The sequence below is a fragment of the Choloepus didactylus genome, chromosome 9 (assembly GCF_015220235.1).
Source record: "Choloepus didactylus isolate mChoDid1 chromosome 9, mChoDid1.pri, whole genome shotgun sequence".
NCBI lineage: Eukaryota > Metazoa > Chordata > Mammalia > Pilosa > Megalonychidae > Choloepus > Choloepus didactylus.
Window position 1 is genome coordinate 81,317,858 of NC_051315.1, and position 14,432 is coordinate 81,332,289.

A 14,432-nucleotide genomic window follows, 5' to 3' on the forward strand; every position below is an offset into this window, starting at 1 on the left:
AATGAATAAGAGTTCCAATTTCTCCACATCCCCTCCAGCATTTGTAGTTTCCTGTTTGTTTAATGGCAGCCATTCTAACCGGTGTTAGATGGTATCTCATTGTGGTCTTAATTTGCATCTCTCTAATAGCTAGTGAAGCTGAACATTTTTTCATGTGTTTCTTGGCCATTTGTATTTCCTCTTCAGAGAACTGTCTTTTCATATCTTTTGCCCATTTTATAATTGGGCCGACTGTACTATTGTCATTGAGTTGTAGGATTTCTTTGTATATGCAAGATATCAGTCTTTTGTCAGATACATGGTTTCCAAAAATTTTTTCCCATTGAGTTGGCTGCCTCTTTACCTTTTTGAGAAATTCCTTTGAGGTGCAGAAACTTCTAAGCTTGAGGAGTTCCCATTTATCTATTTTCTCTTTTGTTGCTTGTGCTTTGGGTGTAAAGTCTAGGAAGTGGCCTCCTAATACAAGGTCTTGAAGATGTTTTCCTACATTATCTTCTAGGAGTTTAATGGTACTTTCTTTTATATTGAGATCTTTGGTCCATTTTGAGTTAATTTTTGTGTAGGGGGTGAGGTAGGGGTCCTCTTTCATTCTTTTGGATATGGATATCCAACTCTCCCAGCCCCATTTGTTGAAAAGACCATTATGGCTCAGTTCGGTGACTTTGGGGGCCTTATCAAAGATCAGTCGGCCATAGATCTGAGGGTCTATCTCTGAATTCTCAATTCGATTCCATTGATCTATATGTCTATCTTTGTGCCAGTACCATGCTGTTTTGGCAACTGTGGCTTTATAATAAGCTTCAAAGTCAGGGAGTGTAAGTCCTCCCACTTCGTTTTTCTTTTTTAAAGTGTCTTTAGCAATTCGAGGCATCTTCCCTTTCCAAATAAATTTGATAACTAGCTTTTCCAAGTCTGCAAAGTAGGTTGTTGGAATTTTGATTGGGATTGCATTGAATCTGTAGATGAGTTTGGGTAGAATCGACATCTTAATGACATTTAGCCTTCCTATCCATGAACATGGAATATTTTTCCATCTTTTAAGGTCCCCTTCTATTTCTTTTAGTAGAGTTATGTAGTTTTCTTTGTATAGGTCTTTTACATCTTTGGTTAAGTTTATTCCTAGGTACTTGATTTTTTTAGTTGCTATTGAAAATGGTATCTTTTTCTTGAGTGTCTCTTCAGTTTGTTCATTTCTAGCATATAGAAACATTACTGACTTATGTGCATTAATCTTGTATCCCGCTACTTTGCTAAATTTGTTTATTAGCTCTAGTAGGTGTATCGTTGATTTCTCAGGGTTTTCTAGATATAAGATCATATCATCTGCAAACAATGACAGTTTTACTTCTTCTTTTCCAATTTGGATGCCTTTTATTTCTTTGTCTTGCCGGATTGCCCTGGCTAGCACTTCCAGCACAATGTTGAATAACAGTGGTGACAGCGGGCATCCTTGTCTTGTTCCTGATCTTAGAGGGAAGGCTTTCAGTCTCTCACCATTGAGTACTATGCTGGCTGTGGGTTTTTCATATATGCTCTTTATCATGTTGAGGAAGTTTCCTTCAATTCCTACCTTTTGAAGTGTTTTTATCAAAAACGGATGTTGGATTTTGTCAAATGCTTTTTCAGCATCTATTGAGATGATCAATTGATTTTTCCCTTTCGAGTTTTTAATGTGTTGTAATACATTGATTGTTTTTCTTATGTTGAACCATCCTTGCATGCCTGGAATGAACCCCACTTGGTCATGGTGTATGATTTTTTTAATGTGTCTTTGGATTCGATTTGCAAGTATTTTGTTGAGGATTTTTGCATCTATATTCATTAGGGAGATTGGCCGGTAGTTTTCCTTTTTTGTAGCATCTTTGCCTGGTTTTGGTATTAGATTGATGTTAGCTTCATAAAATGAATTAGGTAGTGTTCCATTTTTTTCAATGTTTTGAAAGAGTTTGAGTAAGATTGGTGTCAGTTCTTTCTGGAAAGTTTGGTAGAATTCTCCTGTGAAGCCATCTGGCCCTGGGCATTTATTTGTGGGAAGATTTTTGATGACTGATTGGATCTCTTTGCTTGTGATGGGTTGGTTGAGGTCTTCTATTTCTTCTCTGGTCAGTCTAGGTTGTTCGTATGTTTCCAGGAAATTGTCCATTTCTTCTACATTATCCAGTTTGTTGCCATACAGTTGTTCATAATATCCTCTTATAATTTTTTTAATTTCTTCAGGATCTGCAGTTATGTCACCTTTTTCATTCATTATTTTGTTTATATGGGTCTTCTCTCTTTTTGATTTTGTCAGTCTAGCTAGGGGCTTGTCAATCTTGTTGATCTTCTCAAAGAACCAACTTTTGGTGATATTTATCCTTTCTATTGTTTTTTTGTTCTCTATGTCATTTATTTCTGCTTTAATCCTTGTTATTTCTTTTCTTGTACTTGGTTTAGGATTGGTTTGCTGTTCATTTTCTAGCTTCTTCAGTTGATCCATTAGTTCTTTGATTTTGGCTCTTTCTTCCTTTTTAATATATGCGTTTAGTGCTATAAATTTCCCCCTTAGCACTGCTTTTGCTGCATCCCATAGGTTTTGGTATGTTGTGTTCTCATTTTCATTCGTCTCTATATATTTAGCAATTTCTCTTGCTATTTCTTCTTTAACCCACTGATTGTTTAGGAGTGTGTTGTTTAACCTCCAGGTATTTGTGAATTTTCTAAGTCTCTGATGGTTATTGACTTCTAATTGTATTCCATTGTGGTCAGAGAATGTGCTTTGAATAATTTCAATCTTTTTAAATTTATTGAGGCTTGTTTTATGTCCCAGCATATGATCTATTCTGGAGAAAGTTCCGTGAGCACTAGAAAAGTATGTGTATCCTGTTGATTTGGGATGTAATGTCCTGTAGATGTCTGTTAAATCTAATTCATTTATCAGATTGTTTAGGTTTTCAATTTCCTTATTGGTCTTCTGTCTGGTTGATCTATCTATAGGAGAGAGTGTTGTGTTGAAGTCTCCCACAATTATTGTGGAAACATCAATTGCTTCCTTTAGTTTTGCCAATGTTTCTCTCATGTATTTTGTGGCACCTTGATTGGGTGCATAGACATTTACGATTGTTATTTCTTCTTGCTGAATTGCCCCTTTTATTAGTATGTAGTGGCCTTCTTTGTCTCTCAAAACATCCCTGCATTTGAAGTCTATTTTATCTGAGATTAATATTGCTACACCTGCTTTCTTTTGGCTGTAGCTTGCATGAAATATTTTTTTCCATCCTTTCACTTTCAGTTTCTTTGTGTCCCTGTGTCTAAGATGAGTCTCTTGTATGCAACATATTGATGGTTCATTTTTTTTGATCCATTCTGCGAATCTATATCTTTTAATTGGGGAGTTTAATCCATTTACATTCAACGTTAAAACCGTGAAGGCATTTCTTGAATTGGCCATCTTATCCTTTGGATTATGTTTGCCATATTTTTCCCTCTCTCTATTAATATCCTTTATTGTACCCATACCGAATCTCTTTAGTACTGAACCTTTCTCCAGGTCTCTCTGTCCTGTCTTTGTTTCTCTGTCTGTAGGGCTCCCTTTAGTATCTCCAGTAGGGCAGGTCTCTTTTTAGCAAATTCTCTCAGCATTTCTTTGTCTGTGAAAAATTTAAGCTCTCCCTCAAATTTGAAGGAGAGCTTTGCTGGATAAAGTATTCTTGGCTGGAAATTCCTCTCACTCAGAATTTTAAATATATCGTGCCACTGCCTTCTCGCCTCCATGGTGGCTGCTGAGTAGTCAGTACTTAGTCTTATGCTGTTTCCTTTGTATGTGGTGAATTGCTTTTCTCTTGCTGCTTTCAGAACTTGCTCCTTCTCTTCTATGTTTGCCAGTGTGATCAGTATATGTCTCGGAGTGGGTTTTTTTGGATTTATTCTATTTGGAGTTCGCTGAGCATTTATGATTTGTGTATTTATGTTGTTTAGAAGATTTGGGAAGTTTTCCCCAACAATTTCTTTGAATACTCTTCCTAGACCTTTACCCTTTTCTTCCCCTTCTGGGACACCAATGAGTCTTATATTCGGACGTTTCATATTATCTATCATATCCCTGAGGTCCATTTCGAGTTTTTCAATTTTTTTCCCCATTCTTTCTTTTATGCTTTCATTTTCCATTCTGTCATCTTCCAGGTCACTGATTCGTTGTTCAACTTCCTCTAGTCTTGTACTATGAGTGTCCAGAATCTTTTTAATTTGGTCAACAGTTTCTTTAATTTCCATAAGATCATCCATTTTTTTATTTAGTCTTGCAATGTCTTCTTTATGCTCTTCTAGGGTCTTCTTGATTTCCTTCATATCCCGTACTAGGGTCTCATTGTTCATCTTTAGTTCTTTGAGTAGCTGCTCTAGGTGTGTCTCTTCTGGTCTTTTGAGTTGGGTGCTTGGGCTTGGGTTATCCATATCGTCTGGTTTTTTCATATGCTTTATAATTTTCTGTTGTTTTTGGCCTCGTGGCATTTGCTGACCTTGATAGGGTTCTTTTAGGGTTTGTAGACCAGTTGAAGTCCTTATCTCTAATTTATCAGATCTACAGCTTCGTGGAGTACACTTTCTCTAACTAACCAGCAGGTGGCGTCCACGAGCCACCTGTTCTCCACAAGCCAGATCTCCCCTGCTTAGCCTTTTTGGTGAGTGGGGGAGTGAGTCTTGTGGGGCCCAATTGGTGTCCCAAGCTTGCGTGTGTAGTTGGTGTTGCCTGCCCTGTATGTGGGGCGTGTTTCTGGGCAGTCGGGGAGGGGGGGTGGCCCTAACAATCAAATCTCCCTGATGATCCTAGAGTTTTAAAGCTACTGCAATAGTCTAATCCTTCAGTTCAGTCCTGCCACAGTTTGTCTCTGCCACTGACCCACAAGTCTTTGGTATTGGCGTATGGCTCCTGAGACTTGCAAGTGGGCCCCTCTTCCAGGCTGTGCACCCCGGGTCCTCTGTTGAGGGATGACTGTGCTATGTCGCAGGTGAGTGCCGTCCCCCCAGGGCAGTTCTGGGCTGCTGGGCTGTGTTGGGAGGCTCCCAGTCTGCTCAAATGATGGCTGAATGGGGCTCTGTTAAATCACACTGCTCCCCCTTCCCAGCTCTGGGACATTCAGCTGAGGTTGCAGGGAAGGCTAATGTCCACGCCCAGTTTTGTGGTGTGTGCCTGTTATTTGAAGCACTTCCGTCACACTGGGTTGTCTGGGGCAGCTCTGGGCTATGGGGCTGGCGATGGGCAGGAGTGTTTCCTGTCCACCAGGATGGTGGCTGTGAGCGGACACCCCCCTTTTCTTGGGAAGTTGTGTTGTTTAGTGAATTTTCTCAGCCACTGGATTATTGCCTTTTGTCTCAGAGCTCTCTTAGTTCTGCTCTTGACTTGCCGTGCCCAAATTTCAATTCTTTGAAGCTTTCTGTATTGAGCTTCTTAGAGTAATTGTTTTAGAAAAAGCAAAAAGGATTTAAAAAAAAAAAAAAAAAAAAAAAAAAAAAGGCCCTCCTCAGAGATCTAATGGGTTATTGAAATGCTAATAGACAAAGCAACCAGGGCCATTAAGGAAAAGTGCCCAGGGCAGAGAGATCAGCCTTGCTTCGGGATTTGCATATGCGCCTCAAGGCCTGATCTCCGCCCTTCCCCTTTCTGTGTTCACCAGAACTCCCAAAATCCTCTGCTTTTATTTTGGAGTTTTTCGTGTTGTTTTTTTTCTGTGCCTGTCTCCTCTCTGCTGGGCTGGCTGCTCTCAGAGTCTCTGGTGTCTGGCCTCAGTCTATCTATGGTTGGAGTTTGAATCAGTAGAATGAGTTTCCGGTAAGAGCAGCCACTGCAATTCTCCCTTCTCCTTCCTGGAGCTGACAGCCCCTCCTCCCCCGGGACTGAGCCTGGCAGGGAGGGGCGTGGGTCCCCTGGCCGCAAAAACTTACAGATTTCGCTGATCTCAGCAGTTCCACGTTTTCATGAGTGTTGTATGAAGTATGCCCAAAGACAGATTGCTCTGTGGTGTCCAGTCCACGCAGTTCCTGGCTTTTTACCTACTTTCCTGGAGGAGTAACTAAAACATACAGCTCACCAGTCTGCCATCTTGCCCCGCCTCTCATCTGAATTAACTTTTGTAATGAAGAAAGTCATCCAGGAGAGTAGAAATATTCTTGCTTAGCTCTTGAATCCCAGAACGGGGCTCATCTTTGGGTGTTCTATCCTTTGAGGAACCTTTGCCTCAGAACCTGAAGTGCTTCTGTTACGAGAAAAATTACCTTATTACAGAAACTCCAGAGACAGATTTTAATTCCGAGTAACTCAGAAGGGAAGATCAAACTGGTTTTTCTAACTCTTGCTCTTTTATAATCCTAATTGGATCATATCTCTTAAATAGCCTTGGTCCATGCCTTCCTTAAAAGGCCAATAAAACAACTATCACATGGCTTTTCCTGTTTTGTATTCACCTTTCAAATCACAGTCCTGTAAATGGGTTTAATACTCCAATATAACAGTGATGTTATATCTAAATACAATGAATAATAGATTTCATAAGTAAATGTAAACTTAATATAAGATAGTTCTCATAAGTTAATATAATTTATTCATAAGCTCTATAAAGGAGACCCTGAAAGATAAATGTCTTGTATATTTATTGAGTACTTGCACCAAGTAAAAAAAAAAAATCCCGGGTAAACAGCAATTTATTAATGTTGCTAAGCACACTAAAATACTTACAGTAGTGTTGGTTTATTTTATTATTATTTTTGGCTTTGTTTAAATATGAAGAAAACTCTGAAAAAGGATTTAAACATTATTTTCCCTCCAGACAAGACAATGTTGGCAGAAAGGATTCCTGTGCCCTCAAGCCCTGTTCCCATTGCAACCATCGACTTGGTACAGCAGCAGACAGAAGATGTCATGCCACGCATTGAGCCCCGACTTCCGCCCAAGAAAACCAAGCACCAGGAAGAACAGGAAGATGTGAACAAACCAGCCTGGGGAGTCAGCTCTTCTCCCTGGGTGACCTTTGTCTATGCGCTGTACCAGATTAAAGAGATGATGCAACTAACGAGAGAAAACCGTGCTTCAGAGATTCAGCCTTTACAGGTAAAATTCCTCTGCTGGGCTCTCAATATTACCCGTCACCGAGGACACCTTAAGCAGGCTCAGTGGTTTTAGTTTTTCAATTATTCATTTAAGATTTATTGAAGATCTGATGGGAAAATAGAGATGCAACAAATATTTCAGTTCTCTGCGATAAGTACATTTTAGAGGTAAATACAAGGTCCCATGGAGGGAAAATTCTGCCTTCTGGAACTCAGGAAGACTTCACAGAGGAGACAGTATTTCTTGAAAGAAATAAAATCCATTCTGATTTTGTGGATTTCTTAAACATTTCAGTGTTGGGGACATCAGTGGCTGTGAAATATGTAGTCTGCCTTGGGGCACCATATTTATTAATCTCTGTAATTCCAAAATTCTAGTGTTGGGGCATTATATATAATAGGGCCTCAATAAATGGAGTCAATAACCTGAGCCACTGTATGGATCTGATAGGACACCTAACCCAGTGGAAGTGTGGTTTAATTGGTGACCTCACCTGAAAAAAATTTAAAGTGTCATTTTTCTTGTCCCCAGAGGTATGTTCTCTCCTTAGTAAAGTCAGATCGTGCTGATAAAATGTATAGGCAATTGTGTATCTAAAGCTATATTCAGACTGGGAAAATGAATGTGAACTCTATGAACAGTTTGGCCTAAGTAATGAGTCTACTTTCTCCTTTTTTATATTAAATCACTCCCTTTTATTTGTATCATTATGTCATGTAAGCTCTATATTTAGTATAGCTTCAGAGGACACATAAGAAAAAAATTAAAAGGGACAAACTTTAAAGGGTGATTTGAGTAATTTCCTTTTTATAAAATTTGTTTGAACTACCTTGATTAAATTTATCATGACTCTGCAAACTAACATATAATCTTTGCATAATTTCAACCAAATCTGATTCTTCATAATGGTGGTTCATGCATGGTCCTATTCATTTATTTATTTACGTATTTTCTATTGAGATGATAAACTCACATGATTGCAGTCAAGAACTGGAATACAGAGTTGGGAGAAGCATATGAAAGATTTTAATATCTTGAAGCAGGGAGGTGGAGCAGGTGGAAGGATGATATCTGCTGCTTGAATAGCAATGTTTTCATTAATTTGGGTACTCATCCTTACTTTCACAAAAGCACGTTAGGCTTGAAATTTAAAATGTTATTTTTTTTTTTCCTGGTTGGTTAAGATTAAGCAGAACTGTCAGGTATGGCTTGGTTATTTTTATGAAGTCATCATACTAAGATTTTTTTTACATTTGAGAATCAAATCACAAAAGTGATTTACTTTTTCCCTCTGGTGCTCAGCTATTTGAAGCAATGAGTACTAATTCAGAGGAAGAATCTGTTGTTGTTTTTTTTTAACAAAAAAATAAAAACAAAGGAAAAAAACATGTTTCCTGGCTTGTAAAAACCAATATTGCATCTTATAGAAACTGCTGCAGGTAATCCACTGCAGCGAGTGTGTACTCACGGTTACATAAGTGCTTGTTTACATTCCCGTTAATGTGGACATTCTTATTTAACTTTTAAAGTGCACTGCGAAATACAAATATACATTAGGACTCTTAACTGTATGACATGCTTTTCCTGGCTCTGCCATACTGACTCACTGTTAGACAATGTGTCTTCCAGCTCCTGAATTCTGTGGTCCTAGCCAGTGGACTGCCTTTCAAATATTCAGTGACTTGACACAGTAGCTAAAGGGGCCTCAGTAAATACTTGCTGATGTAAATTGTTTGCCTGGTAGTAACTTGTATTTTGGTAGCAATGTTCCTTTGTCCACAAGATACATCTACTTATAGTGTTTGTGTTTTTCATGCGGCTCTGGCAGTTGCACATAGGGAAAGAGATGAAAGGTAAGACATTCTATCCTTATTCTGTTCCCTGAAGTGGGTACTCCAAGATGATTTCCCTCCCGTATCTTACTTGAGATCATATTAAAAAAAAGGTTGGATATATTTGCTGTCACTCACCGTGGGACATTTCCTGTTTTTCCCACCCAGGGGGCCAGTGAGAATCGAGAAAATCCTCCAGTTGGTGGAGCCCAGCCTGTCCCACCTGAGACTCACTCGGACTCACCTAAAGGTCGGCCAGCCCCTAAAGCAGCAGCATCCCACAACCAGGCCAGCCCCGCTCACCCTCATGTGCATCAGCGCATGGAGGAGAGCCAGGCCCAGCAGGCCTTGCCTGACCCCGGAGGACACTGAGGGATCCTGCTTGTCAAACTCCCTGCATGGAATTGGGCTCCTCCGCCAGGACACAGGGGGTGAGGCACCCCAAAGCCAGGACACACCTCACCTCGAGGATCACAGCACCGCATAAGCTTCTAAATATCTAAACTCATTAACATAGAACACACACACACGCAGGAGCTACAGTACATATTGGCAGGAATAGGTAAACTTTCCTAATCCCACTGGAGTTTCAGAAGGGAAATGGGGTTCAACGAGGACTTTCAGTTTTTGTTGGTTAGGTTAAAGTGCTACAAGATTTCTCTGCCAGTGCAGTTAAGAGTTGGAACCAGCAGTTACACTGAGTGGAGGGAAACTGTTCCAAAGTGAATGTTGATACAATTTCCCTTTTCTGATTACTTACTTGAATTACTTGATTCTTAAATCAAACTGGGAAGAAACAGAATGCATCTATAATTTTGTTTCTCTTGAGAATCATTTAAAAAATTATAAAACATTTAAAAAGTAACCAGATAAAAATTAGTAGCATATATGCTTTTGTTTAAAAAAAAGAGAAAGTTTCATGAGGAACTTTGCGTATCGCTAGCAAGTATATTTTTGTATGTCTATGGTGTATAAGGAAAATAGTTGATTCTTTGAGCAGCATAGCTGTTATTGACTACTGCAAGCTAAGCTGAATTCTAAAAAAAAGAAAAAAGAAAAAGGGCTTTAAGAAGGACCAGAAATTAGGGAGTATTTCAAATTAACCAACTCAGTATATCTTGTGGCTTGTTAGACAAGAGTTTACTAAATATACTGATACTGTAAAGAGCCTCTGTCACTATTTACACCATTTTATATAGTGATTTGGGCTCTGTTTAGCTGGTGGAATAAAACAACAACAAAAATCACTGTATTCCTAAGGGTGTCTTTAATTAAGCAGCACTATTTACAAATAACAGTATAAGATTTAAGTGCCTGGGGAAGAGATACAATTTTTAAAAAATTACACACTGGATCACTTTTTGTTTTGTTTTTGATGAGGGGAAAGGGCGGTGAATGGGATATCAGGAATTGGAAGGAAGAACATAAGAACTATTATTTCTAACTACTAAAGAAACAAATCTCAGTGCATTCTTTCCCACAAAGGTGTAGTCAGACACTGGACAGTTCAGATATGGGTATGCAAATGTAAATATTACAGCTACAGTCAGAACAATGGCTGGGTGAATCACGCATAAAGCTTGCTGCTAAAAATGAAAGCTGAGGTTAATAGGAAGCCTTGGTGGGGGGGGGGGAGCTGTGGAAAAGGGAACAGTACTCTAGCTGAAGGTCAATTATGGTGCATATCAGAGCTGTGGATAGGCACAGGTGAGAGTAAAGAAAAGAACAGCATTGAAAATGAGCCACTCATCTTACTCTCTGACCCTGATTAGTTAGGATCAGTTGTAAAGTGAGGGCCCCTCCATGACACCATAGTTCTGCCCAGTACTGCATCTGGGAGAAGGAAGTTCTATATTTGGATGTCCAGCTTCACAAAACACAGCTTAAAAATAAAATAGCTGAAAGAAATAGAATTAAGCAAATAGTTATTTTTGCACTTGAACTGAAACGTACTGTACTGTATATTATCATGACTCATTTTAAGTGACCTTTAAAATCAGATGTATTTATTATGCTTATGTAATTTCAGAAATAAAGAAATGGGTGACAAGCTGAACCTCACTATGAATGTATAGTAGTGGATTTGTGAAACCGATTGTAGGAAGTCAAAAACTTATACTGTATCTTGTGTTTACAGTTCTGATTTATTCTTTTGAAAAGCCTGCTGTTTTGGAAATGTACTGTTGATATGCTGAAATAAATATAAATACCATTTTTAAATATTTCTTAATGATAAAAGATGTGACCAAACAAAAAGTTCTTTCCTCTATAATGAATGAGACCAAATTCAACAGGCCTTTGTAATGAAATGTTTACTGTGAGAGCTTAATACTGCAGTAATCTCCAGTCTTTTTGGAGCTGACGTGCTCCTAGGTTTGTGGACTTTGTGACATTTTCTTCCTGTTCTCAAAATGCCATATGTCATTCTAAAAAAAAATTAAAGTGAATTCAAATTAAATTTTGATTTGAGAATTTTATAACCCCTCTTGAGATCCCTGGAAATACTCAAGGGTGTCACAAAGCCCAGGCTGATCATCACTGCCTTAATGACTTATTTCACACTGTTTCCCCAATTGTGGAAAAAGTAAATTACTCCTGAGTCCTGAGCTTGTGTGGATCTGAAGAGGTTAGAGGCTAATTATTAAACTAGTCCTCAAAGCCTTAAATAGGATAATAGATGATTTATGTCATCCAGTAGCCAGTAAACCTCGTGGAAAGCCTAAAGAATTCATAGGAAGAACAGTGCTCTTGGGAAAAAAAAAAAAAAGCTAGCTTGTTAATCTTGCCATGGTCCACATGAAGCTGACAGCTGGCAGAGTGTCCCTCTGATCTGCAGTTCCTTCCAGTTCTCCTGGGATGGTGGTGACCATTACTTAAGCAATATGCCTCTCAGCTGAGGTGGAGTGATGCAGAGAATCTGGGAGAAGGGGAACCATACCCATAGTTATTGGGTGCTTATGTGCAGATGAAATTATTGTCCTTACAACAATCTCATGTAGTACATATCACAATCCCCATTTTAAATATGGGGGTTCTGAAGCTAGCTTAAGTCACAAGACCAAGGTGTCCCAAAGCTAAGATTTAAACTCAAATCCGCCTGCAGATAAAGCCCAGGTCTGCCCAGCACCTCCGTGAACCCCAGGAAATAGGGAGGCCATTCTGTTTCTGCTGTGGTAGAGCAAGCCCCGGCCTGAACCACTCACTACCTCGTGCCTGATGCACTTATGTGTGTGGGTTCTATTTCTATTTAGGATTTCTAGATATTCCTAGATACCTAGAAATCTAGCGTCTTCAAAAGAGACTTCTACACTTTGTGAATTTTGGAAGAGGGCCAGATCCCTTACCTTCTGGAGGTGGCTTGGCTGGTTTTGCAACCCTGCAGAGAAAATCCAGAGGGACTCTGAAGACCAGTATCACGGGAGGCAGGAAGGGCAGGCAGATACTTCCACAGCCTGCGCCCCCAGCCACGGCACTGTACGGAGGAGCACTGCCCAAGAGAACTTTCTGTGACGATGGAAACATTCTCTATTTGCACTGTCCAGAGGAGCCATTAGTCACAGGTGACTGTAAGCACCTGAAATGCGGCACATACACCTGAAGAATCGGATTCTCATTTTATTTATTTTTATTTAAATTTAAACAGGCACACCCTGTGGCAACCACAGGTATAGAGGAACAGAGCACCTTGGGCAGATCTTGGGCCTCACAGCCTTCACTATGAGGCTGGACTCTAAACTTCAGTAGTTCTGTGAAGATGAGGGTGTGCTTGTGACAGAGCTGACTGCAGGAAAGTAGAAGATGGTTTTCCATTCAGTTGTTCTTCTGCCCTTGGGTGCATGGTGACAAGGTCCAGGTTACTTCTGAAGCCCCAAACCACTCCTACGCTATTTCAGCAAGGCTCTAAGAATATCTAGCTCAAGAATCCCAAACTATCGAGCAGACTGGAGAGAGGTTGGTGCTGGGATAGGGAGAGAACAAAAGAGATGGGAGAGGGGAGATTGGTTTCTCAAATCAGAGAGTGACTTACCTCAGGCCAGGACCAACTGTGGCTTAAGATAAGGGAGTAACTAGAAATTGCTGATGGCAAGGATGGGGAAGAAGCGAGCTAGTCCAGGTGGGTACCTAACTCTCACCTCCCACCTTCCTTTGGCTGCTAGTGGGGGACCACTTGCCCCACTGTAGCTCCAAGAAGATCCCAGTTTTTAGGTGGCAACTTGGGAACCTTACAGTCCTGGGTTCAGGAGGGGAGGCTCTGGAGTCAGACTGTCTGTACCTGAGTCCCATCTCTGCCAGTGAGAACTCACATATACCTGAGTCTGGGTCTCAGGTCTCTCCCCCTTAAATTGAAGTGATTGTGGTATCGATCTTTTAGGTGGTTTTGATGTTTAATTGAGATACTTGACACATAATGCAAGTGCCATAGACCATTACTGTTTTGTGGCAAATAACCCAGGGCAGGAGAAGTTCTTGCTCATTTTCCCAACCAGTAACTAGCCACTGGCTCTTGGTATTTTGTTGATGTTTAGATCTATAATCATATTCCATTCCTCCAAACTTCAGCAGCATGCTAAATATGTTTACCTAATAATCTGTACAAGAAAACATTCATTGCCAACATTTAAGTGGTTGGAGATAAGAGTTGGTTAAAAGACATGTTATAGGAAATTTGTTCCACAATTTCAACTTTTCTTTTTCTTCTAAGAGGTGCTAACAAATGTAAAAGCAGTACTTTATAATAATTTAACAAATTCAATACTGTGTTCTTTCCCCCAAGACTCAACTGAGGATGCTATTCTTTTCAACTGTGAACTTACATTTTAAAAAGGTCATGAATTTTTTATCCCCCGAAAAGATCAATATGGTCTCAGAAAAATAGCATCTAGACCCGTGCAACTCAAAGTATGGTCATGACTGGTGCTGTCCATACACTGTTCCTGGTGTGTGATGAGATAGAAATCAACCATTTGGAAACATTTAAGGCAATTTGATATGACACGACATCCCAGTACATGATTTTGGGCTTCTACATTTTATATGTCTTCTAAAAATTATTTCATTTTCCCAATAATTCAGTGTATTTTACAAAAGTAGTCTTCTGTACTGGATTGGGGGAGGGACTGGTCTATTGCCCCAGAGAGTTTGCATAGCTATAGAAGTCTATAGTATACACAGCTATAGTAGACATATACTTACTGTGCACAGACCACAATCTACAGTGTACATAGCTACGAGGCACATATGGTTGGCATGTGCAAAACATCAGCAGATGTGGTCCTCTCTTGAGTGGATTAGTCACCGGGCCATTTTCTTAACTAACTAACTTTTTTGTAAGATGGCACAAAGGGAAGTAGAAAGAACACAGGCCCTGGTAGCAAATACGCTTGGGCTGAGATTCTGATTCCACCACTTTAGCTAAATATCCTTCAGCCACCTCTCTTGCCTTCTCTGAGTCTTTCCTCAGCTGTAAAGTGGAAATAATACTAACACATTTTATAGAGTGGTTTTGAGATTCAAATGAGGAG

The 14,432-nt window shown here is 39.7% G+C and overlaps 1 protein-coding gene across 2 annotated transcripts in view; it reads left to right on the forward strand.

The window, feature by feature from the left end:
- The window catches only part of MFSD6 (major facilitator superfamily domain containing 6), an 85,422-nt gene extending 74,054 nt beyond the window's left edge, over window positions 1-11,368 (forward strand). The window contains exons 6-8 of one of the 2 annotated variants that reach the window (XM_037849232.1): window positions 6,798-7,078; window positions 8,907-8,931; window positions 9,079-9,222. In XM_037849232.1, coding sequence (XP_037705160.1) covers window positions 6,798-7,078; window positions 8,907-8,931; window positions 9,079-9,089 — 317 coding nt within the window. In that variant the 3' untranslated portion in view covers window positions 9,090-9,222. Of the gene's footprint in view, window positions 1-6,797; window positions 7,079-8,906; window positions 8,932-9,078 lie in introns of both variants that reach the window. The other variant, XM_037849231.1, reaches the window with a different exon arrangement.
- Window positions 11,369-14,432: the final 3,064 nt, after the last annotated feature.